Genomic DNA, 22,842 nt, shown 5'->3' with positions numbered 1-22,842 from the left:
GGCCACTGCGGTCACACTATTCGTGCATGTTGGCTCTTTAGGGGGCCGCACATAACGAAGACCGTCTAGAGCCTGTCATGTGACCGAGGGGGATGCTCAAGGCAAGAAGGAGCAGAACCTCGGCAGTCCCAGTGTGCAGCTGAAGGGCTACCATAGCAGATAAAGCAAGTCACAGTTTCTGAGCATGGAAACGTCATGCTCGCTTTGGATCCTTTTCTTAAATGAAGGAAGTGATGTCTGAAATAGAACTGAGCATGTTGCCAAGCAATAGGGTCAACTAGTGATTTGCATTTGTCTCAGCTGGCCAGATGCCAGGCTCCAGACACATCTATCAGCATTTGTTGAGTGAATGAGATGAAAACTGGGGCCGGGCGGTGGGAGGCAGAGGCGGGCGGATCTCTTAAGTTTGAGGCCAGCCTGGTGAGTTCCAGGACAACCAGGGCTTCACAGAGAAACCCTGTCTCGAAAAACCAGAAAAGGGGAAAGTGAGGCAATGCACAGGATGGCTGTTTGCATGATGAACAAGGATCTGATTTTATTTTGAAGTTCATAGCAGATTTGTAAGTGGATCAGTTCCCCTGGCGGCTTCACTGACTTTGTCAAAGCCACTGCTTCCAATTGGTCTCATAGTTGGAGTTTAGTCAGTGTCTTTGCTGTCTACTTCCTGTGGGTGTGTGGGTGTGACTGAGAGAGAGAGAGAGAGAGAGAGAGAGAGAGAGAGATTATGTGTATGTACATGTGTGTGTCTAAACTGGTATCTGAGTTGCAATATCTGTGAGTTAATTATTTGGGGTAAATTTCTTAGAATTCTTTTAGTGGAATTCACAGTACATGGAAAGAGACAATCTAGTGGTTGCCCTATTGTGCTGGGAACAACACAAGTGGAAACGGGCCCAGCCAGACCAGAGTCCACGGCTTTGGAGCACACCGTCACTGTGCTTCCCTATAGGCCCAGAGTAAGAGGAAGCTGGGCAGACAACAGCAACTGCAGCAGAGCCTAGTGGGAAATAGAAAGTCAAGACCGAGCAGTATCTCTCTGTAACCTCGCAACTTACCCCACCGAGCCCCTCCCCTCCCTCTTCCCGCTCCAGTTCTCCTCAGGGTCGGAAAGCTGAAAGTCTCACATTTGAAGTTGGGTACACAACCTTCATTTCTGTGGGTGTTTTGTTATTGTCATATTTGTTTGATATATATATACATATACATCATCTTGTTGAGCAGTAGATTGGAGCACAGCAGAACAGCAAGGGTGCTGGATGCTGGACAGCAGGCACACAGTTTCTGCTGGAGTGACCCTTTGCCCTGTGTGTGCCTGGAGAGCTTATCAAAATCATCACAGAAGCCTGCTGGTGATTCCCAGCACTCAGGAGGAGGGGAAGATAGAGCTTTGTGACTTCGAGGCCAGCCTGGTCTACAGAGAGAGTTCCAGGATAGCCAAGGCTACACACAGAAACACTGTCAAAAAAAAAACAAAAACCACCCCAGAGCCCAGAGTTCCCATCAGATGTTGGTGGGGTCCGGAGATGCGGGTTTCTAACCAGTTCGCAGGGGATAGGGGCTGCCCTGGGTCTATACTTTGAGAATCCCTGCCCTCTGAGGCCTGGGTGTGAATGACTACTACACTAATGCCTACTGCTGGTGGCGATTAGTGCTGAGTGAATGAGTGTGTGCGTGTGAGATGCTCTTAGCTGGAAATGACACTGAGCAGACATGACATTTTCTGCATGCTTTTTGCCTGTTTTGTTATTGTCTGCTTAGCTTTGTGTGTGTGTGCCTGTGTGTATGTATGTGTATGTGTGTGTGTTTGTGTGTATGTGTGTGTATGTGTGTGTTTGTGTGTATGTGTGTGTTTGTGTGTGTATGTGTGTGTTTGTGTGTATGTGTGTTTGTGTGTATGTGTGTGTATGTGTGTATTTGTGTGTATGTGTGTGTTTGTGTATGTGTGTGTATGTATGTGTTTGTGTGTGTTTGTGTGTATGTGTGTATGTGTGTGTTTGTGTGTATGTGTGTGCATGTGTGTATGTGTGTGTTTGTGTGTATGTATGTGTATGTGTGTGTGTATTAGTCTTGCTTTGGTTTTGTAATGACTTCTTTTTCTCTACTTCACGTGCAGAGGACATGTGAACTTTGGTGATGGATTAAATTGAAGACTGGCGTTCTACTGACCTAGACAGACAGTATATAGCTCTCACTATTACTTGCGTGTTGCATGTGATAAGCTACCAGTGCATGTGGTAATTGGATCGTACATAAGGGAATACAAGAGTCACTGTCAGATACAAGATCTTTTCAAGGAAGGGTAAAAAGAACTCTTTGAGTTGATAACTAGTTCCTGGGCACCCTTGTAGCAGCTTTCCCAGTGGGCCAATTTACTTCTGATCTTTAAGGAAACTGAAACCTGGCACACAGGGTGAGCGCTCACAAGCTTTGACTTAGGCCAAAGGGTGATTGTAAAGACAGAGAAATGTGGAAGTCTGAGAAACCGGAAGCTGCTTCAGTACTCTGGGTACCAGATCCTACATTAGACAGACTTGTGACAAACTGCACCTGCAGCTCTCTCTGCTCCTTTCTGGATGTGTCCACTGAGACGTGCGGAGGTCATCTGGTCAGATTGTTACATCAGCACCACTCTGGAAGGTCCCTAGAGCACAGCCCCCGGGTCAGCTGTAAGTCGGTTTCCTCACTGTAAGTTGTGACCGTCACCTACCTCACAGAGGCTGTGGGAATCAGACAGCGTAGAGTGTCAACCTGGCATAGAGCCTGACACTGATAGCTGCGCTTAACAAGTGCTGTCTTAATATGTTGGTGAGTTAGAAATTGGAAAAATGAAAGCATGAAAATAAACTGCTTGGGGCTGGAGAGATGGCTCAGCGGTTAAGAGGACTGACCGCTCTTCCAGAGGTCCTGAGTTCAATTCCCAGCAACCACATGGTGACTCACAACCATCTGTAATGAGGTTTGGTGCCCTCTTCAGGCCTGTAGGCATACACACAGACAGAATATTGTATACATAATAAATAAATAAATATTAAAAAAAAGAAAAGAAAATAAACTTTTTGGTATTTTTATGTTGTCACCTAGCTCCTTTCTCAGTGACTGTACTGTTTAATTTAAAGCTTTTATAAACTAGTCTCTCTTCTCTCTCTCTCTGTCTCTCTGTCTCTCTGTCTCTCTCTCTTTCTCTGTCTCTCTCAACAAAAAACAAAAATCAAAAAAGAGCCAATAAGACAAAAATGGACAAAACCAAAATAAAATTAAACAAAAAACCCCATTCAAAAAAATTTTATAAAACAAAACAACACCGACTTCATTTTGTGTTGGTCAACTACTCCTGGGCCTGGGGTCTGTCCCTGAGTGCAGGAGATTTGCCCAGTGGCACTCCTGATATTCTTTTCCCAGAAGGTATCAATTGCAAAGAGCATCTTGGTTAGGGGTGGGACACGGTGTCCACTGCCTCATCTCAGCATTGCGACGCTGTCTGGCTTGAGCCTCTCAGGTCCTGTGCATGTCGCCATAGTCTCTGAGCTCATGTGTGCATCCTGTGTCTGGAAGACACTGTCTCCTTGGAGTCACCCATCACCCTCTTGCACAGGAGCCCTGAGTCTCAAGAGGAAGGGTTTGAAGAAGACATCCCATTTAGGACTGAGTGCTTCAAAGTCCCTCACTACGTGCATTGTCTAGTTGTGAGTCTGTGTGTTAATTCACATCTCCTGAGAGAAGAAGCTTCTCTGATGTGGGTTGAGTGAGATACTGATCTATGGTATAGCAATATGCCATTGGGAGTTAATTTATGGCTATGTTCCTTTAGTGAAGTTTTCCCTTTAGGCCTATGACCTGTCTAGTCTCAGGTTCTTGGCCATTTTAGCAGTGTAAGGTATGGTCTCCAACACTGAGTGGGCCTTAAATCTAGTTTTATTTTTTTAAATTGTTGGTTACCCCTGTATAACATTTATGCCACTATTGCACCAGCATATCTTACATGCAGGTCACTGTTTTAGCTGACACCCTCTTCTGACCTCCAGGCATACACATAATGCATAAGCATACATGCAGGCCAAACACACCATACACATAAGTATTCATTGTTAAAATGTGTACACATGTATATGTGATCTCTGTGTGCATGTGGTGTGGGAAGTCCTTCTGTCTATGTGTTGCTTTTATTGGTTATGAGTAAAGAAACTGTCTTGGCCTGTGATAGGGCAGAATAGAACTAGACAGGGAAAACTAAACTGAATGCTAGAAAAAGAAGGCAGAGTCAAGAGAAGCCATGTAGCCCCTCCAGAGATAGATACGCTGAACCTTACCTGTAAGCCACAGCCACGTGGCAATAAAGAGATTAATAGAAATGGGTTAAATTAAGATGTAAGAGCTAACCAATAAGAAGTTAGAGCTAATCGGCCAAGCAGTGATTTAAATAATATAGTTTCTGTGTGATTTTTTTTCGGGAGTCTGGGCAGCCAGGAAACGAACAAGCGACCTCCTACAATATGCATAGACACATATGTGTCCTGAAATCCATGCGGAAGTCAGAGACAACTGTTAGGACTCGGTTCTGTCCTTCCATTGTGGGTTCTGGGGACTAAACTCAGGTCATCAGGTTAGTGGCAGGCACTTCTATCCACTGATAGAATCTTCCCATCTCAACTTCATTTTGGTTTTTCAAGACAGGGTTTCTCAGTAGCTTTAGAGCCTTCCCTGGAACTTGCTCTTTAGACCAGGCTGGCCTCGAACTCACAGAGATTCACCTGCCTCTGCCTCCCCAGTGCTGGGACTAAAGGTGTGTGCCACCACCACCTGGCCCAACTTCTATATTTCAATGACTGTTTCTAAACTGTAAATATTTTCCTGATCCCCCAGGCGGTGGTGGTGCACACCTTTAATCCAGCACTCAGGAGGCAGAGGCAGGCAGACTTTTGTGAGTTCTAGGCCAGCCTGGTCTATGGAGTTCCAGGACAACCAGCATTGTTTCACAGAGAATCCCTGTCCCCTGTTGTAGGGAGGGACCCGCTTATTTGACCCAGCCACCCGGCTAGCTTAACCCCGAAATAATCACATAGAAATTGTATTCATTAAAACACTGCTTAGCCATTAGCTCTAACTTCTTAGCACCCCCCACACACACACAAAATAAAATAAAAAATCTTTTCCTGATTCTCCATACAAATCCAGTTGAGCACCCATGTCACAAGCCCAGGATTTCTGTCAAATGCAAGTTAGTAAATCAAATACTGAGACATTTGAATCCATGTTTCATGTCCTCGGTGGTAAGGAGAAAGTGTTGGTTCTTTCCTTCCACCATGACTTGAGGTCAGGATTACACTCAAGCACTTTTTTTTACTCATGGAAATATTTTTCCCTGCTAACTCAGATTTCTTGCGTACCCCTGTTATTTTCTAGAACTGGGAAATAAAGTATTTCCAACCTTACGAGGGGAAAAAAACTTTCTTATTTACTTTGGAAACTATATGGTTAAAAGCAAGTGTTTTGTCTTTTGTTTGCTTACTTGAGTCTACCCTAGAGGGCCCAGTGTTGGGAAGGAGGGTACTTGAAGCCCTTTAAGAGGGACCTCATCCGCCTTCCCACCCTACACCTTGTTTTTTGTTTCTTGTAGTGCTTTTTCTGAAATTCCTACTTTAGATATCTTTCTTACTTGCTAGGGTATAGAAACAGGGTACCCTGCCCAGATAACCTTTTACTGGACCCAGTTCTTTTCCCGGATAACCGATAGGCTCAAAGTATGTCATTCATAATATCAATTTGACCCTGAGGCCCCATTGTGTTCAAAATTATCTTGTGGCTGTCTGTAACGCCTCTACAGGGTTAATTTTCCTTATTCCTTTTGCACCTTCTGATTTCCTTATGATTAAAAAAAAAATCTGATGCTCTTTAAAAAAAAAAAAGAGAGAGGGACCTCATTCCCAAGGAAGGGTTACGCATTCTCCAGGTGACTGATTGCTTGCTCTTCGTTCTCAGACTTGGAGCCGCTGAAGTCGCTCGCAGTTTCTTATCTTGCAGTTCACTTAGAGGTCATCCACACCAAAAGTGGGATTGAGTTTCCCACTGAAGTATTTTTTTTCTCTACGTTTGATTAATTTGATTTCCTTTCTTTTGTACTAAATAATATTGGGTGTCCATTTCAAGAATGAGAGTTTTGTCGTTGTTCACTGTCGTGTATGAAACAAGCCAGAGACAAACAACAGCCGACAAATATGTTGTCAAGATGGTACCGAATTTTCCCCTTACTGCTCAATACAAATCTGTGATTACCTAGAAGCATTTCTCAGAACAAACTCCAAGAACTATGATTAACAGCGCCCTCATCGAATAAATAAATAATAAATAAATAACAACTTTATTTCCTATAAAAATGTCAACTTTGTAGGATTGAAGTTCCAGATGACCAGTGGGAATGGAGAAGTTCTAGTTAACTGATTTCAGGTGGAGAAAAGATGAGATGGGTTTGTTCCTCTCCACAGGGCAAACCCAGAGTCATCCTCTAGAACTGTGTTCAGAAGCATCCTGCGCTAAGCCCTGTAGAGTATGTTTGCCTTTGCTGCCTTCATTCTACACACAGCAGCCCCTACACGGATCTCTAATGTTATACAAACCACACTGCTGGAATTATGTTTGTTTATTGCTTTTCTTCACTAAGTCAGAAATTTAGGCCTGCAAATATAACTCAGTGGAAAACAAGGACTTGGCATCCTGGCACCCTTGTGAAAACAAATGATGTACAGCCTGGCTTATTTGTTCACCCTGAATTAGGGTAAATAGATGGCTTGATATAGTGGCCTCGCTAAGTCGGTGAAGGAGTGGACGGATGGATGAAGAGAACTCTGCATAGCATGGGAACTGTTAATCAGCTAATCCACATTCTACCTATTTTCTAAGAATTGCAGTTTTACTGAGTTTAAAGCATCGCCCTGTCACGGCAGACTTCCCTCAAGGTTTTATTCCAATTAATTATGAGTAAATCCCGAAAACTTGAGTCCAGTATGGTGCTTCCCCTTAGTCCCTCAGGACAATGAGCATCCTCAGGCCTCGGTGCCCTGCCTGAAGGACTAGCTATGAAAACCTGCAGACAGCGGCTCAGTGTTAGCCCACTTGTTGCTGTTTAACTCCTTCCCTAGGCTCTTAAATTCTGCATATATCGCAGTTATCATAGACACGTGAATTGTGTATATATAGATGTATTTATGCTTATGTATATGTGCATAAATATGAAGCACTTTTCATATTATTTTATCTGTATTAAAAGAGTTAGACGATTTTAATCAAAAGAGACTTCTTAATCTGGGCTTATTGGTAGGAAAGCAGGTTAAGGCAGTGCTTTTTGCTATATGACCATGGTTGGCCTGGTACTTGCTTATGTAGCTCAGGCTGGCCTTGAACTCATGGCAGTTCTCCTACATCAGTCTCTGAATGCTGGGATTACAGGTATGCACCTCCCATGCCTGGCTTGACTTCTTAATTTTGTTACCAGCTTGGAAATTAATCCCCTTAAAGAGGAGTCTTTTTGTTGCTTGGAGAAGTACTAGAATTGAAGTCCAAATGTCCAGGATTCAGTTCTTCACTCTGGGAGTCAAGTCATCGTCTCTACTGGCTGTGGTCATAGCAGTTTGTATAATAGCTTCTCATTTGTAAAGTTTGATTGGCAGTCTTAACTCCGTGGTTCATGACAAGAAAGCATTTAATATTACATAACACAGAGCACCAGCTATGCCTGCCACATGCACAACCTCGGTGATCTTGCTTCTGCCCTTGCTTGCCTAAATATCAGTCTGTGGTCGAAATGGGACTCGCAAGCTTTCCTTGGCATTGTTAGTTTGGGCTGTGGTTTCTGGCTTACTTGACAGAACTCAATAGACTCAAAGGCACAGCCAAAGTCAGGCATGGCAATGCATGCCCGTCATCTTGGCACTTGAGAGACCTACATAGAAGACTTGGGAGTTTAAGGTCAGACTGAGCTCAAAAACACCAAAAAGAAAGGCTAGAGAGATGGCTCAACAGTTAAGAACACTGGCTGCTCTTCCAGAGGACCTGGATTCAACTCCTAGCTCCCACACAGCAGCTCACAACTATCTGTAACTCCAGTTTCAGGGAATCCAACACCATACAAGATGAATACATGCACCGGGCGGTGGTGGCGCACACCTTTAATCCCAGAACTCCAGAGGCAGAGGCAGGCGGATCTTTGTGAGTTCAAGGCCAGCCTGGTCTACAAGAGCTACTTCTAGGACAAGCTCCAAAGCTACAGAGAAACCCTATCTTGAAAAGAAAAAAAAGAGGAATACATGCATGCATGCATGCATGAGGTATACATACATGCAATGTATACGCATATAAGAAGTATACATACATACATGTGTATACATACATGAGGTAAACATACATGCATGCTGTGTGTATACATACAAGCAAACACCAATATATAGAAAATAAAAATAAATAAAACTTTTACGTAAACAAGGAGAGGGTGAGATGTACCTCAACGGGCAAAGCACATGCCTTGGTGGTGTGAGAGAGTTCAGTTGAATTCTCCACCACTGAAAAGAACAAAGACAACACAGAAGGTACAGCCAAGGCCGCATCAGCACTTGAATACAAGACTTATTTAAAAAAAAAAAACAACAACAACAACTCTCCCTCCTGAATTACAAGTTTCACTGCTCCTTCTGTCTTTACTTTCTTTTCTGATAAGTTATGGTGCCCTTCCAGTCAACCATCAACTGTGACTTCCTGGTATAATTGTGTGTTTTAGCAAGGCTGTTGCTATAAGGCACTAGGATCCCAGAATGCAGTCTATAAACACTTGGAAAGGAAGATCAATGTAACGTAATATACTGCTCTTTTAAATTACATTCTACAATAATAAATGTTTCTAATAAGTTGATTTTCTTTTCATTCTGGCAGTGAATAATGAGCATTTGAAGCGTGGAAACGCTCGTCACACGAACATAAGTCACCATGAAATTGTAAAGTCGCCAGGGGGGAGAAGCACTTCCCTTCTCGTCCTTTCAGAGTTCATTTGTCATTTTACAAGATAACTTATTTTTCTCTCCTTCTCTCTGAAGGTAGAAACCTGTGGGTTCTCGTTGTGGGGCAGTCTCCAAAGGAACACAGAGTTGGCATTCCAGAATTCAAATACGTGGCTAATATGCATGGGGATGAGGTATGTACCCGGTGTGAATATCTGCAAGAAACTTCCCCTCAGGTTTCTCGTGGTCTGTGTCAACACTGACAAGAAACCTGGACAACTATCATGCGTCGTGCTGGAGCTGCAAGGGCCCGAGCGGTCTTCTCTGGGAGGGAGGCCTGTGAGGAGCCAGTTCTTGCAGCATCAGTGTGGCTGTGCATTTGGTCTCCGGAGAGAGTAACCAGAGATGTTTGCGTGGGGACTCGGAGCTGCCTCCAGCCCTGTCCCTCAGCTCCTTTCTGTGTTGATTGCCCATCTCCTGTCGACATTTAGCAAGTCCAGCACAGAGTTCTGCTGCACTTGAACTCAAAGCAATAAGAAGACACCAATAGCCATCCAGACGCACGGCATCTGGCATTTCTAGTTTTAATTTTTGATTTTAATCTTTATTCGTTTATGGTGCTGGGGATTTAAACCAGGTCTCATGCTTTCTAGGCAGCTACTTCATGCCTGAGCTGTTCCTCCAGCCCACGAGCGTGGTGTTTGAAGCTGTCTGTCAGCGCTCCAGGCTTTCAGGGAGCGAGCTTAGGTACACAGAGCGTTCCTTCCAACCCACCATTCGATGATCACGCTTAGACTCCTTAGTATAATCTTTTCCAGATTAGAGGAGATGAACACTGTTTTTATTTTGTTCCACACAATGCCTTTCTACCACTCTTACAAGAATGACTGGTGCCTTGGTCTGTTTTCTTTTGCAGTGATGAAAACCATGACCAAAAGCAGCTTGGAGGGGGGAAAAAAAAGGTTTATTCCAGGTCACTGAGGGAAGTCAGGGAGGATTTCAGCGCGGGAACTGAAGCAGAGATCTTGAAGGAAAGCTGCTTGCAGCCTGTTCCTTCCTTCCTTCCCTCCCTCCCTCCCTCCCTCCCTCCCTCCCTCCCTCCCTTCCTTCCTTCCTTCCTTTTTTCCGAGACAGGGTTTCTCTGTAACTTTGGAGCCTGTCCTGGAACTAGCTCTTGTAGACCAGGCTGGCCTTGAACTCACAGAGATCCACCTGCCTCTGCCTCCCGAGTGCTGGGATTAAAGCCATGTGCACCACTGCCCCGCAACAGTCTGTTTCTCTAGCTCACAGTCAGCTCCCTTTCTCTTATGTCCCAAGACCAATAACTAAATAAATCTTGTCTGAGGATCAGAAAAGCAAAGCAGCCAGTCACTGGCTCTTACTTTGACCTCAGTTCGAAATGGCGACCCTGCCTCCAGGAATCTCAGAATGAGACTGTGTCTGAGAGCTGTCTCCTCCCATTTTATAATCCTCTCTAGTTCTGGGATTAAAGGCAGGCACCACTACCGCCTGCTTTCTATAGCAGCTAGTGTGGCTACTGGGATTAAAGGTGTCTGTCATTGCTGCCTGGTCTGTAAGGCAATCTTTATTTATTAAAATACAAGTGAAATGCCACTACAGGTTAGCACCCACCACAGTGGGCTGGACCTCCCACATCAGTCTTCACTTGGGAAAATGCCCTGCAGACTAGCCTTCGGACCAATCAAATGGAAGTATTTGCTCAACTCATGTTCCCTCTTCCCATGTGATCCTAGCTTGTATCAAGTTGACGAAAACCACCCAGGCCAGCAGGACTGTTGAAGATGTCTACCTCTTTCCACCTTGGATACTTTTGTTGTTTCTGTATACCAGGACTCCACACAAATGAGGAAGGAAGGGGAGCTCCCAGTTGCCGCAGTAAAGGAAATTAATAGGGGATAAATAAAATTTCCTATATTAAGAGCATATTTAGCCTTTAGGGGTTCCAGAGTCTGTGCATATGGCCGGAAGCACAGGCTGCTGTTACCAAACCATTTGCACTAGCTGGGTAGGATGCTCTCAGCAAGGCTGGACCCTGTGACCTGATTTAACCTCCTCAAGCTCTGGTTCCATAGGACCTGGGCTCCTCCCTTTATGACACACAGGGCCAACCCTCGCCAAGCATGTCACCCAACCCGTCCTGCTGAGAGGATGCAAATACATGCTTGCAAGAGAGGAAACTGGCTTGGGATGGATAAAGAACAATACAACTACTTTTTGTTTGTTTGTTTAATCATAATGGTCTGTTTCTTTAATAGACCTTATGTTGCTGGGAATCTGCCCAAAATTGTTCGTTACACAGAGTGGCTCAGGCTTCTTCTTTTTTTTTTTTTTTTTCTATCTAGTCTATCGATCTAGGGCTCCTGGAATCCTTTTTTAATAAGAGACAGATGGCACTCATTGACTCCAGGAAGTTATTCATTGACTTCCCCGGGATTCAGAGGTTACAGGCTTCCCCGGGATTCAGAGGTTACAGGCTTCCCCAGGATTCAGAGGTTACAGGCTGCTGGTCTCAGCCCTGCCTGCCTGGCTATGCTTGCCTTTTCTGTGAGCCTTCATAAACTCAGTATCGTCTCTCCAGGACATCACTGTGTCCCATCTAACCCAGGCCCTCCCTGGGGTGGAGGGATAGCAGAGAAAGCCTTCGTGTGTTCTGAGTGGGGGTCTGAAGAATTGTGAATGCCGTTTACATCCTGGCTCCTGGCTGTGGGCTCTGCGGGCCTATTAAAGAGATGTATTGAGGTCTTGTGTATTCTGCCCTCCTCCTGATGCCCCTCCTGATGCCTCCAGGAGCTGGAGACCGGGCAGCCAAGGACTCACTCTGAGCATAAAGCTGAGCCTGCCCCACCATGTCCCTCTTAGAACTTTTGGGACTGAAAGTATTTTCTATTCTTGATGACTTCAGTCTTACTGAAAAGCAGCATACCTAACATCTTGGGCAGTTGGTCCTGACCCCAGAATCTTTAGCGTTTCCCGTCATTCAGGACCTCATGGTGAATTCCTGGAGGGGGTATATATACACCAAGCAGCACGGCAAAACAAATGTACCACATGACTTTTTGAGGACATTTCCTCTCCTCTAGACACCACCACATGGAAGGGTGGTTCATAATTAGGTCTGTGTATTTGAGGAGATTAGCTGCAGCATCAGGGCCCATTTCTGTGTCCGTCCATTCTCCCGATGAATTTCCACCTTGTGTCTTTAACACCTTCTTTGAAAACTGTGTATCTTTACATTAAAATAATAATGTTCAGGACCGGGGGGGGGGGATGGAGGAACCAGCATAAGACCAAACTCGACCCTCTGGATGTGGGGGACAGTTGTATGGCTGGGGCAGACTGTAAGGCCACTGGCAGTGGCACCAGGATTTATCCCTACTACTTGTACTGGCTTTTGGGAACCCATTCTCTTTGGAGGGATAGCTTGCTCAGCCTAGATATAGTGGGGAGGGCCTTGGACCTTCCCCAAAGTCATGTGCTTTACGCTCTCTGAGGAGTGGATGGGGGTGGGGTGGGGGAGAAGATGGAGGGAAGGGAATGAGAACTGGGATTGGTATGTAAAATGAAAAAAAAATAGTTTGTTTTTAAAAAAAATAAAATTTAAAAAAAATCTTTTTATGATACTAGGCTTAAAGAAGAGGCAGTTTAATGGTCTCCTCTGCAGAACCCACATTCTGGGGTTGCTTCCTTACAGTGTTACTATGGCCCTTGTCACCTGGTTACTTAATTCTAGAAGTAAGATTCAAGGTGTAATGGTTATCTTTTTTTTTTTTTTTTTTTTTTTTTTTTTTTTTTTTTGGTTTTTCGAGACAGGGTTTCTCTGTGGTTTTGGAGCCTGTCCTGGAGCTAGCTCTTGTAGACCAGGCTAGTCTCGAACTCACAGAGATCCACCTGCCTCTGCCTCCCGAGTGCTGGGATTAAAGGCGTGCGCCACCACCGCCCGGCTGTAATGGTTATCTTTAATTGTCAACTTGTCACAACCTAGAATCACCTAGAAAGAGAGTCTCGAGCCGGGCGGTGGTGGCACACGCCTTTAATCCCAGCACTCGGGAGGCAGAGGCAGGCGGATCTCTGTGAGTTCGAGGCCAGCCTGGTCTACAAAGGGAGTTCCGGGACAGGCTCCAAAGCTACAGAGAAACCCTGTCTCGAAAAACCAAAAAAAAAAAAAAAAAAAAAAAGAAAGAGAGTCTCAGTGAAGGATTGGATACATTGCGTTGGCCTGTGGGTGTGCCTTTAAGGATTGTGTTCATTAAATTAGCCTATGGGTGTGTCTTTAAGGATTGTGTTCATTAAGTTAGCCTGTGGGTGTGTCTTTAAGGATTGTGTTCATAAAGTTAGCCTGTGGGTGTGTCCTTAAGGATTGTGTTCATAAAGTTAGCCTGTGGGTGTGTCCTTAAGGATTGTGTTCATAAAGTTAGCCTGTGGGTGTGTCTTTAAGGATTGTGTTCATTAAGTTAGCCTGTGGGTGTGTCTTTAAGAATTGTGTTAATAAAGTTAGCCTGTGGGTGTGTCTTTAAGGATTGTGTTCATTAATTTAGCCTGTGGGCGTGTTTTTAGGGATTGTGTTAAGTTAATAAGGGAGGACCTTGTCCACTGTGGATGGCACCAATTCCCTAGTCTTGAACTATGTAAGAATGGAGAAGTGACTGGAAGGGTGGCTCACACCTTTAACCTCTGGTCTCTGAGTTCCAGCCCAGCTAGGGCTACAGAGGGAGGGGCCAAGTTAAGCACAAGCAAACAAGCGAGTGTGTGTGCATGTTTGCTTTCTGCTCCTGGCTGTGGATGTGATGTGGCAGCCTCCTTGGGTCCTTTGCTTTGTCTTCCCCAAAACGATTGTAGCCTGGAACTGTAAGCCGCTGTATGAGGCTGCTTCTTTGTTCCCAGCTGCTGAGCCCCGAAATAATAACACAGAAAACATATTATTTGCAATCCTGTTTGGCCAATAGCTTAAGCGTATTTCTGCCTAACTCATATCTTAAATTAACCCATCTCCATTAATCTGCGTATCACCACGGGGCTGTGGCTTACAGGCCAGATTCCAACCGGTGTCTGCCTCTGGCAGGGCTGCATGGCTTCTCCATGACTCTGCCTTCTTCCTCCCCACATTCAGTTTAGTTTTCCCCGCCTAACTAAGTTCTACCTTGCTATAGGCCAAGCCAGTTTCTTATTCATTAACCAATGGTATTCACAGCGTACAGAGGGAATCCCCCATCAGGAAGCCTACTAAACCCCTCTTCCCTACGTTGCTTCTTGTCAGGGTGTTTTATCAGAGCAGTGAAGTGAGACTAAAACACAAGCATTTGCCAACGCAGGTGACATATGTTTGGCTGACATGCATCTTAGGGACTGTTCAGGCCTAATTCAGCTGATGCTGAGCTGAGCTAGCTTTCACTCGGAACTTAAAATAGCCATTTGCAGACGGGTGTTGCTACATAGGAAGTAAGGTTTTTATAAAGCCCATTCTCATTTTGTTCCTTTGTTTGTCTCTCCTTGCAAAGTTCAGATGGATGTACTTGAGATGAGCCCCAAGTGTGTATGTTTCGCTCGTCTTCGGTGACTGTGCCATTGTCTCGTGTCTTTTCTGTGACATTGGCTCAGAGTGCTGCTCTAACTAACCAGTTAGCTCTAACTCTTTTTTGTTTGTTTGTTTGTTTGTTTTGTTTTTCGAGACAGGGTTTCTCTGTGGTTTTGGAGCCTGTCCTGGAACTAGCTCTTGTAGACCAGGCTGGTCTCGAACTCACAGAGATCCGCCTGCCTCTGCCTCCCGAGTGCTGGGATTAAAGGCGTGCGCCACCACCGCCCGGCCTAGCTCTAACTCTTTACAGATCTTTACAAGGCAGAGCAGCAGCTAACACTGACTGGGCATGAGCTCACTAAGATCTCTGGTTGCCTCTGCAGACGGTAGGTTTTGTTCTGTTCCTTTCATGTAGCCCAGAAGGGCAAGGACTTCCTGTTTTTCCTGCCAACTGGCTTCTTCCAGATGTTAATCTTGATGTAGATTTCTCCAGTCTCTACTCTCCTGGCACCTTGAGACTGTCAGAGGGGCTTTTACCTCCATTACCACACACACACGCACCCGTGTGGGGTGCATGCATGACATGTCAGGGGCGATACTTTGCCCACCGTTACCACACACGCCTGAACTAATGCAAACTTAACATGCATGCACTTCATTCTACTACTGGCTTTCTTTGGAGAAAAGGACAACCAATTAAAATCAAGCTTGCCTGCAAGCCACGGCCACACCCTGACACCAGGGTGTCTAGCATCCTTAGCCTCAGTGGGGTTGCCAGAGAGAAGCACTGGAAGGGACCCCTGTGCCTTCCACAAGTTCCTTTCACTGTTTGGTTCCGATTTTCTAGCCTGTGCTTTTTAAATTTTTATAGACAATATTGAGATACACAATCTCTTGTTTCATAAACCATCTCTACTTGTTCTTAGGAGGAGAGACCAAGCAGGTCACCACTGTGCTGAAAAATCCAGTGCCAAGCCTTCAGCTAACCCAGCAACAGAGGAGAGGGAACTAGCTCAGGTTCCCTGGACCTCAGGGCCTATGCTCTAATTACTGTAGAAATAAATACTCGGTGAATATTCATTAAGTTTAACTAGATTGCAGGTTTTTTTTTTTTTTTTAGTGGTGGGTGGGTCACGAGAGTTTTATTTATTTTGTTTCTGAAGTTTATATCATATCTGTCCATAGTACACAGCAATGAATTTTTTTACCATGGTGTTTGCTTGCTATAGACTTAAAAACACCATCACATTTCATACCATTACTTATGTTACTGATGATCGATTTGGGAGGGTCCAGCCCACTGTGATGGTGCCACCCCTGGGCAAGCTACCCACGGCCTCTGCTTCATTCTTGCCTCTAGGTTCCTGCCCTGGCCTCCTTCATAATGGATTACAAGCTCTAAGATGAATTAAAACCTTTCTTCTCCAAGTTGCTTTCGGTCATGCAGTTTATCACCACAGTAGAAAATAAACTGAGACAGCCTGGAAGATGTGTAGTTCAGTGGTCAGGGTTCCACATTAATAAAACCAACCAAATAGTAAACTTTGTCCTTCCAAATGTCACTTCCAGGATCTTTTTCCTATTACTGTCATGCACGCTCATGTAGGCAATGTGAGTTTGTTATGCCCAAATCCACGAAGTCCCCTCAAGGCCAACAAGGAAACCAAGTCCCATATGAAAAGCAAAGAGCTTTTATTTTAATCAAGTTTGCAAACTCGGTCTCTCTGCACATCCAATGTATTGGAATAACCGGACAGCCCCAAGCTCAATTAGAATTGGTTTTTTATAGTAGTAAAGGTGGGGGTGAACCGGACAGCCCCGAGCTCAATTAGAATTGGGTTTTTATAGTAGTAAAGGTGGGGGTGAAGGGTCTCTGAGGTTTAGGGCCCCCTAATTGGCTGACATTTGTATATGGGTGTCCTATTGAGGTGCACTGGCAGGTGACTTTATCTACAGCTCTTGGAATGCCAGGCATTTCTTTGAATGGTCTGCTGTTGGGTGGGGATGGGGCAATCTGTGGTTCCTCCTGCAGCCAGGCATTGTCTCAGGGTAAACTACTGAGACTCAGACCTCTTATTAAATTTATCGATGGCCAGAGTCCCAGGTGATAATGGTTGGAAGTAAAGAACTTCCTTTGGGTGACCTGCCCAGACTTAGCTTATCACGACTGGCCCCCACAGGTTTGGATAACTCCTCATTTGGGGATTTGGACAGAACTAATGATAATTCCAGACGAAGTACCTAACTGATTTGGAGTATGTGTTAGTAGACTGCTTGAGTGCAGCACTTTCTCCCTCTCCCTGGGGCTAATGGGGCCAGGTATCCCAAGTTCTTGCCATAGTGGAGCTATCCGTTCTCACTCTGCAGTCTGCTCAACACTGAAAGTCTTTTGACTAAATTTATCAAGTGTCCGTCTCTCTCCCATGCCTTAGGCCCTCTTGTTTCTTCCTTAGAACAGTCCTGATCTCTTTTTAATATTTATTTATTTATTTATTTATTTATTATATATACAATATTCTGTCTGTGTGTATGCCTCCAGGCCAGAAGAGGGCACCAGACCCCATTACAGATGGTTGTGAGCCACCATGTGGTTGCTGGGAATTGAACTCAGGACCTTTGGAAGAGCAGGCAATGCTCTTAACCTCTGAGCCATCTCTCCAGTCCCCCAGTCCTGATCTTGTAATGGGTTTGTCAACAGTAATTTATTAGCAGTTGTTCATTAGATGACTGTGTACCAGGCTTTTTCTTTTGGGTCACCAACCAGCTCTCAAATTATGACATGGAGACTTAATATTAGTTATGGGCGCTTGGCCTTAGCTCTTATTTTATCCTTTTTCTATTTATCTACATTTTGCCACAGGACCTTTGACCTTTCTTTCTTTCTTTCTTTCTTTCTTTCTTTCTTTCTTTCTTTCTCTCTTTCTGTCTGTCTGTCTGTCTGTCTGTTCTACTTTTCCTGATTCTTCTGTGTCTTGAGTCTCCAGTTCTTTTTCTCCCTCGTTCTTTCCTCTCTCTTTTCTCTTGTTCTCTCTCTAGCCTATATTTCTCCTCCTACTTATTCTCTCTGCTCACTAGCCTCACCTAGGCCTTTCCTGCCTAACTATTGGCCGGTTAGCTTTTTATTAGACCAATCAGGTGTCTTAAGCAGGTGAGGAGAAACAGAAACACATCTTCTCATAATTAAACAAATGCAGCAGAAACAAATATAACACATCTTTACATCATTAACAAAGGCAGCAGAAACAAATGTAGCACATCTTTGTTCAATTAAAATAATATTCCACAACATGTATGCTATGCCAGAAGCTAGGCATGAAGTCCAGAGGACCTGTGGGTCAAGAAGAAAAGGCATATATAGAATGGGAAGGTGGTTTAGTTCAGGGACTACAATCTGTGTTAGTAACAGAGACGTCAAGTTTAATGGGACCACAGCTTAGATGTGGAGACCAGAGAAAGCATGCCAGATGGTACACTGTGTAGGCCAACATTTGACCAATCAGTCAACCCAAACTGACAGCCCTGCTGCCACTGCCACCCCCAGCTGCCGTCTTACAGTGTGGTTGGTTGGTTGTTTTTTGAGATAATCGTCTCGCTACGCCACCCAATCTGGTCTAGAACTCAGTAGTCCAGCTTGGCCTTGCACTCACAGAGACCCACCAGCCTCAGCCTTGGGAGTATCCGGATTAAAGGTGGGCACCACCACACCCAGGGAGCAATTTAAAAACAACTCTCGCGGGCTGGAGAGATAGCTCAGTGGTTAAGAGCACTGACTGCTCTTCCAGAGGTCCTGAGTTCAATTCCCAGCAACCATATGGTGGCTCACAACCATCTGTACTGAGATCTGGTGCCCTCTTCTGGCCTGCAGGGATACATGGAGGCAAAATGTTGTAAACATAATAAATAAATAAATCTTTAAAAAAAAAAAAAAAAAAAAAACACAACTCTCGCTAGTTCAAGCTTTTGCTCTTGTCCTTCCCACTTGCTCTCTCACCGGCACCTGCCATGGGGATTCTTTCAAAAATCTCCACTGTTCCTAAGCGTTCTTTGTAGAATGAGACCCAGACTCGTTTTTACCTGCCTGGTCAGTTCCCACTTGGCTGAGTTGAACTAAACTGATGTGGAATTTTTTTCTGCTTTCTGAGTTGAGTCACCTGGGCTGGGGTGGAGTGGGGGTGGGCGTCCCAGCAGCTGTGTCTCCGGCCCACCTTCATTCCTGGGGACCCTGCTGAGAAACCTACATTCTCTGGAAAGTCGGTGTGGAGCCAGTTAGGCTGAGAGGGGCCATTTCACCATGAACTCTCAAAGTTCGAGCACCCCGAGGCTTCATACTCCAAGCCTTAAATTTAAGGAAAAAGGGGAGGTTTATACTTAAAACATGAATGAGTATTTGAGGCATTTACATTCAGGCTGGGGAGAAGACATTTGAATAATATTTGTCATAAATCACAGGGGCAGCAAATATGGCCCAATAAAAAAAAATGACAGGATTTTGTTTAACTCCCTCTAAGACGTCGTGTGTTTTCTCAGCCTTTTAAAACTAAATGTTGCGTGGCCATTTCTTCGCATTCATGAGATTTCTTTTTAATCTTCTATAGTTAAGCACTAAGAATTTTTATTTTGGATGATTAATACAGGTACTTCTTTGGTTCCACATGGCTTTCCTCTGAAAGAAACACTATTGTATTACTTTATGACAACATGGGTTTTCTTTTGTTTCAAAACTAATACTAGAAAAATAAGCATTGAGAAGCAACCCAGGAACTATCACCCAGATTGACTGTTATTAATATTTTCAAAAATCTTTCTAGAAAGTCATATCTTTCTGTGGTAAGAGAATAGGAGAAATTAAAATAACCTGGCGGGGGAGGCAGGAAGAGGCTGGAGAGACAGCTCAGCGGTTGAGAGCATTGGCTGCTCTTCCAGAGGACCAGGTTTCAATTCCCAGCTCCTAATGGCAGCTCACAAGTCCAATTCCAGGGGATCCGATGCCCTCTTCTGGCCTCACCTGACATGTACATGGTGCACAGACACATGCAAGAGAAACAGCCCTTTGCAAAAAACAAAATTTTGAAATTAAACAAAAAGTTTAAAAATCTAGAATAAAATGTGTAGCACATTCAGTATGTAAAATGTGTCAAATGTAATAATATTAATATATATTAATATATAAAATTGAAATAAAACTAGACAGAGAGCTTGATATTCTGGATTTTTATTATATGTTATTTATTTATTGTGTGTACTTGAGAGGGGGTGTGCGCACGTGTGTATGTGTTTGGGCACACATGTGTCACGGGCTCACATGTGGAGGTCAGAGGACAACCTGCTGGAATCAGTCGGTTTTGCTTTCATTTTTAATGTTTGATTCTTAGTTTTATTTTATGTGTGGGTGTTTTGCCTGCATATGTGGCTGTGTACCACATTAGTGCCTGGTACCTGCGGAGGCCAAAGCGAGCGCTGAACCTTGGCACTGGAGTTTGGGACTCAAACCCAGGTCCTCTGGAGGACCAGCCAGCACTCTTAACCGCTGATCCCTCTCTCCAGCCCCGAAGCTTTACTTTTCATGTCAACAAAAAAATGAGTGTGTTTGAGGAAATAACGGTGCATATGAACATATACATATGGCAAACGCTGTGAACGGTGTGTGGATGGTGGGCAAATGAAGTCCCGTGGCCGTAAGAACATGAAAATCAGAAATACACAGAAAAATAACAGACACGCAAAAGCAGAGACTGTAAAAGGAGACGATGAAGTGCTGAAACCTGCTCAAATCCTGAGCTCAGCTAATAAACTTAACCACATTAAAATCCAGTGTCTGACTTGGCGCTGGGCTTCATGTGCCGTCCTCTTGTCTCTTGGAAGGCGAGGGAATGAAAACAAGAACCGTTACTCTATTTCTTCTTCCAGTCGGGATTATTCCGCGTTCACTTGGTCACACACATACAAAGAGCAGATTTACAAATGAGCTCCAGAACTGTCACAAAAGAATCCTTTTCAGCGTTCTGCTGTGAGCTGACAATTGTCACTGTATGCTTGACACTCAGCGGTCTCACCTGGTGGTGGCACACGCCTCTAATTCCAGCACTCTCGAGGCAGAGGCCGGCAGATCTCTGAGTTTGAGGCCAGCCTGGTCTGTCTACAGAGTGAGTTCCAGGACAGCCAGGGCTGTTATAGGGAGAAACCCTTTCTTGAAAAACAGAAAGAGAGAGAGAGAGAGAGAGAGAGAGAGAGAGAGAGAGAGAGAGAGAGAGAGAGAGAGAGAGAGAGAGAGAGAGAGAGAGAAGGGAAGGAAGAAGGGAAGAAGGGAGGAAAGGAAAAGAAAGAAAAGAAAACAGGTAGCCTCACAAATATCAAAGGTAGCAAATGTGAGACCCCCACAGGGGATCTGTGCTTTGGGGAACTTTTTCCTTGTTTTCCTGACTTGCTAACAGCCCCGTTCTTTGGCACACAGACTGTGGGGCGAGAATTGCTGCTCCACCTGATCGACTATCTGGTGAGCAGTCACGGGAGCGATGCCGACATCACACATCTGATCAACAGCACTCGGATCCACATCATGCCTTCCATGAACCCAGATGGATTTGAAGCCGTCAAGAAGCCCGACTGTTACTACAGCAATGGGAGGTAAAGAGGGCTTGGTCTCCCGGTGAAGCTCCCCAGCGCCTGTGCCCGGCACAGGTGCCCTGAGCCTCTTCAGGCCTCCATCTTGTAGGATGGTACATGGTGCCTCTGCTGACCACTTCTCATCCTCCCTGCTTCGTTCGGCCTCTCTAATCTTCCTCCTGGAGCTCTCAGCTCAGGTACTGCAAACGTCCATTTCCATTCTTCATCCCCATCAGCAACCCAACTCGCTTTACTGTAAAAACCCTTTCCCCAAACGTGTGGCCTGCATTTAGTCGCCTGTATGCTTTCTGATCCTCCGACACTGTACCTTCATGGTACAATTTTTATTTAATATATTATGTTTATTTATTTATTTGTGGGGCATGATCTAGGACCTGCCATGGATGTAGATATCAGAGAATAACTTGTGGGGATTAATTCTCACCCTTCACCGTGTGGGTGGGTCCAGGGGATCAAATTCAGGTCTCCAGGCTTGGCATAAGGCACCTTTACCTGTTAACCCATCACACGGGCCCCATGTCTAACTTCTTTTTTTTTTTTTTTTTTTTTTTTTTTTGGTTTTTCGAGACAGGGTTTCTCTGTAGCTTTGGAGCCTGTCCTGGAACTCCCTTTGTAGACCAGGCTGGCCTCGAACTCACAGAGATCCGCCTGCCTCTGCCTCCCAAGTGCTGGGATTAAAGGCGTGCGCCACCACCGCCCGGCCATGTCTAACTTCTTATTTAATATTTTTCTCTTCGTGAATCTGTGAGCTACCAAGGGCAGTTTATCATTGTGTTTATCACTGTTAGCGTGGCATTGGCTTAGCACATGGTTCTCAACCTTCCTAACGCTGCAACCCCCAACCGTAAAGTTATTTTCATTGCTACTTCACAACTGTAATGTTGCTACCATTATGAACCATAATGTAAATATCTGATATGCAGGGTGCCTGATAGGCTACTCCTGTGAACAGGTTGTTCAGCCTCCCCAAGTGGGTCCTGACCCACAGGTTGAGAACTACTGGCGTAGCATCATACCCAGCCCCTCCAACGTTACCCATTGGTTTATTAACCCAGTACCCTAAGAAGTGTGAATGCTGCAGCATGGTCTGATTGTGTATTTTGTTTCAAAGTCCCTCAGGGAGTTTAGGGCTTCTCCATGCTTAATAGACACATATATTTGCAGTTTATAAATTTGTTGGGTTTACCAAAAATAACTAAGGAATCTCTCAGGACTGGATTCCCTTCATCTTTAACTTTTCTAGCAGGGCTAAGCGTGACCACGCCAGCAATGCGAAGCATGTTTATAGAGTGACCTGCTTCTGCCCTTGGGTGCTGTGTGAGGAGCCACTGCCAACATCATGACAGGAGCTTTTTATTGACTGCTGGTTCTAGAAGTCCCGAATTTAAAAGGGGACAAAGCCGGATGGATATCAGTCCCTGCTCCCTCTGGGGCCTCAGCACAGGTCTGTCTGAGACGGTTAGCCTAGAGCCAAGTGTCTGGCCGCATTCTGACTGTCACCTGGGTTCCTCGTTGTTCTACGTAGCCTCCATGTCTAAAGGCAGTGTTCCAAGAACAAGAAGTCCCAGAAGGCAAACAGTTGTCCAACCCTTGCTTGTGTCACGGTAGCTAATGTCCCCTCGGGAGAGCAAACCACACAGGAGGGGACTGGGACTTAATTCATGAGAGGCCCCACACCAACCATCCACTGCACTTGTATCCACA

The 22,842-nt window shown here is 44.9% G+C and overlaps 1 protein-coding gene across 2 annotated transcripts in view; it reads left to right on the top strand.

Moving 5' to 3' along the window:
- Cpm (carboxypeptidase M) overlaps positions 1–22,842 on the top strand; it is a 59,347-nt gene that overhangs the window by 21,118 nt on the left and 15,387 nt on the right. For both annotated transcript variants that reach the window (XM_057758196.1, XM_057758194.1), the window contains exons 3-4: positions 9,082–9,175; positions 20,966–21,138. In XM_057758196.1, the coding sequence (XP_057614179.1) occupies positions 9,161–9,175; positions 20,966–21,138 (188 nt within the window). In that variant the 5' untranslated portion in view covers positions 9,082–9,160. The remainder of the gene's footprint in view (positions 1–9,081; positions 9,176–20,965; positions 21,139–22,842) is intronic.

Source organism: Chionomys nivalis, chromosome 25, assembly GCF_950005125.1.
Source record: "Chionomys nivalis chromosome 25, mChiNiv1.1, whole genome shotgun sequence".
Lineage (NCBI taxonomy): Eukaryota > Metazoa > Chordata > Mammalia > Rodentia > Cricetidae > Chionomys > Chionomys nivalis.
This window is presented reverse-complemented; position numbering and strand designations above follow the sequence as displayed.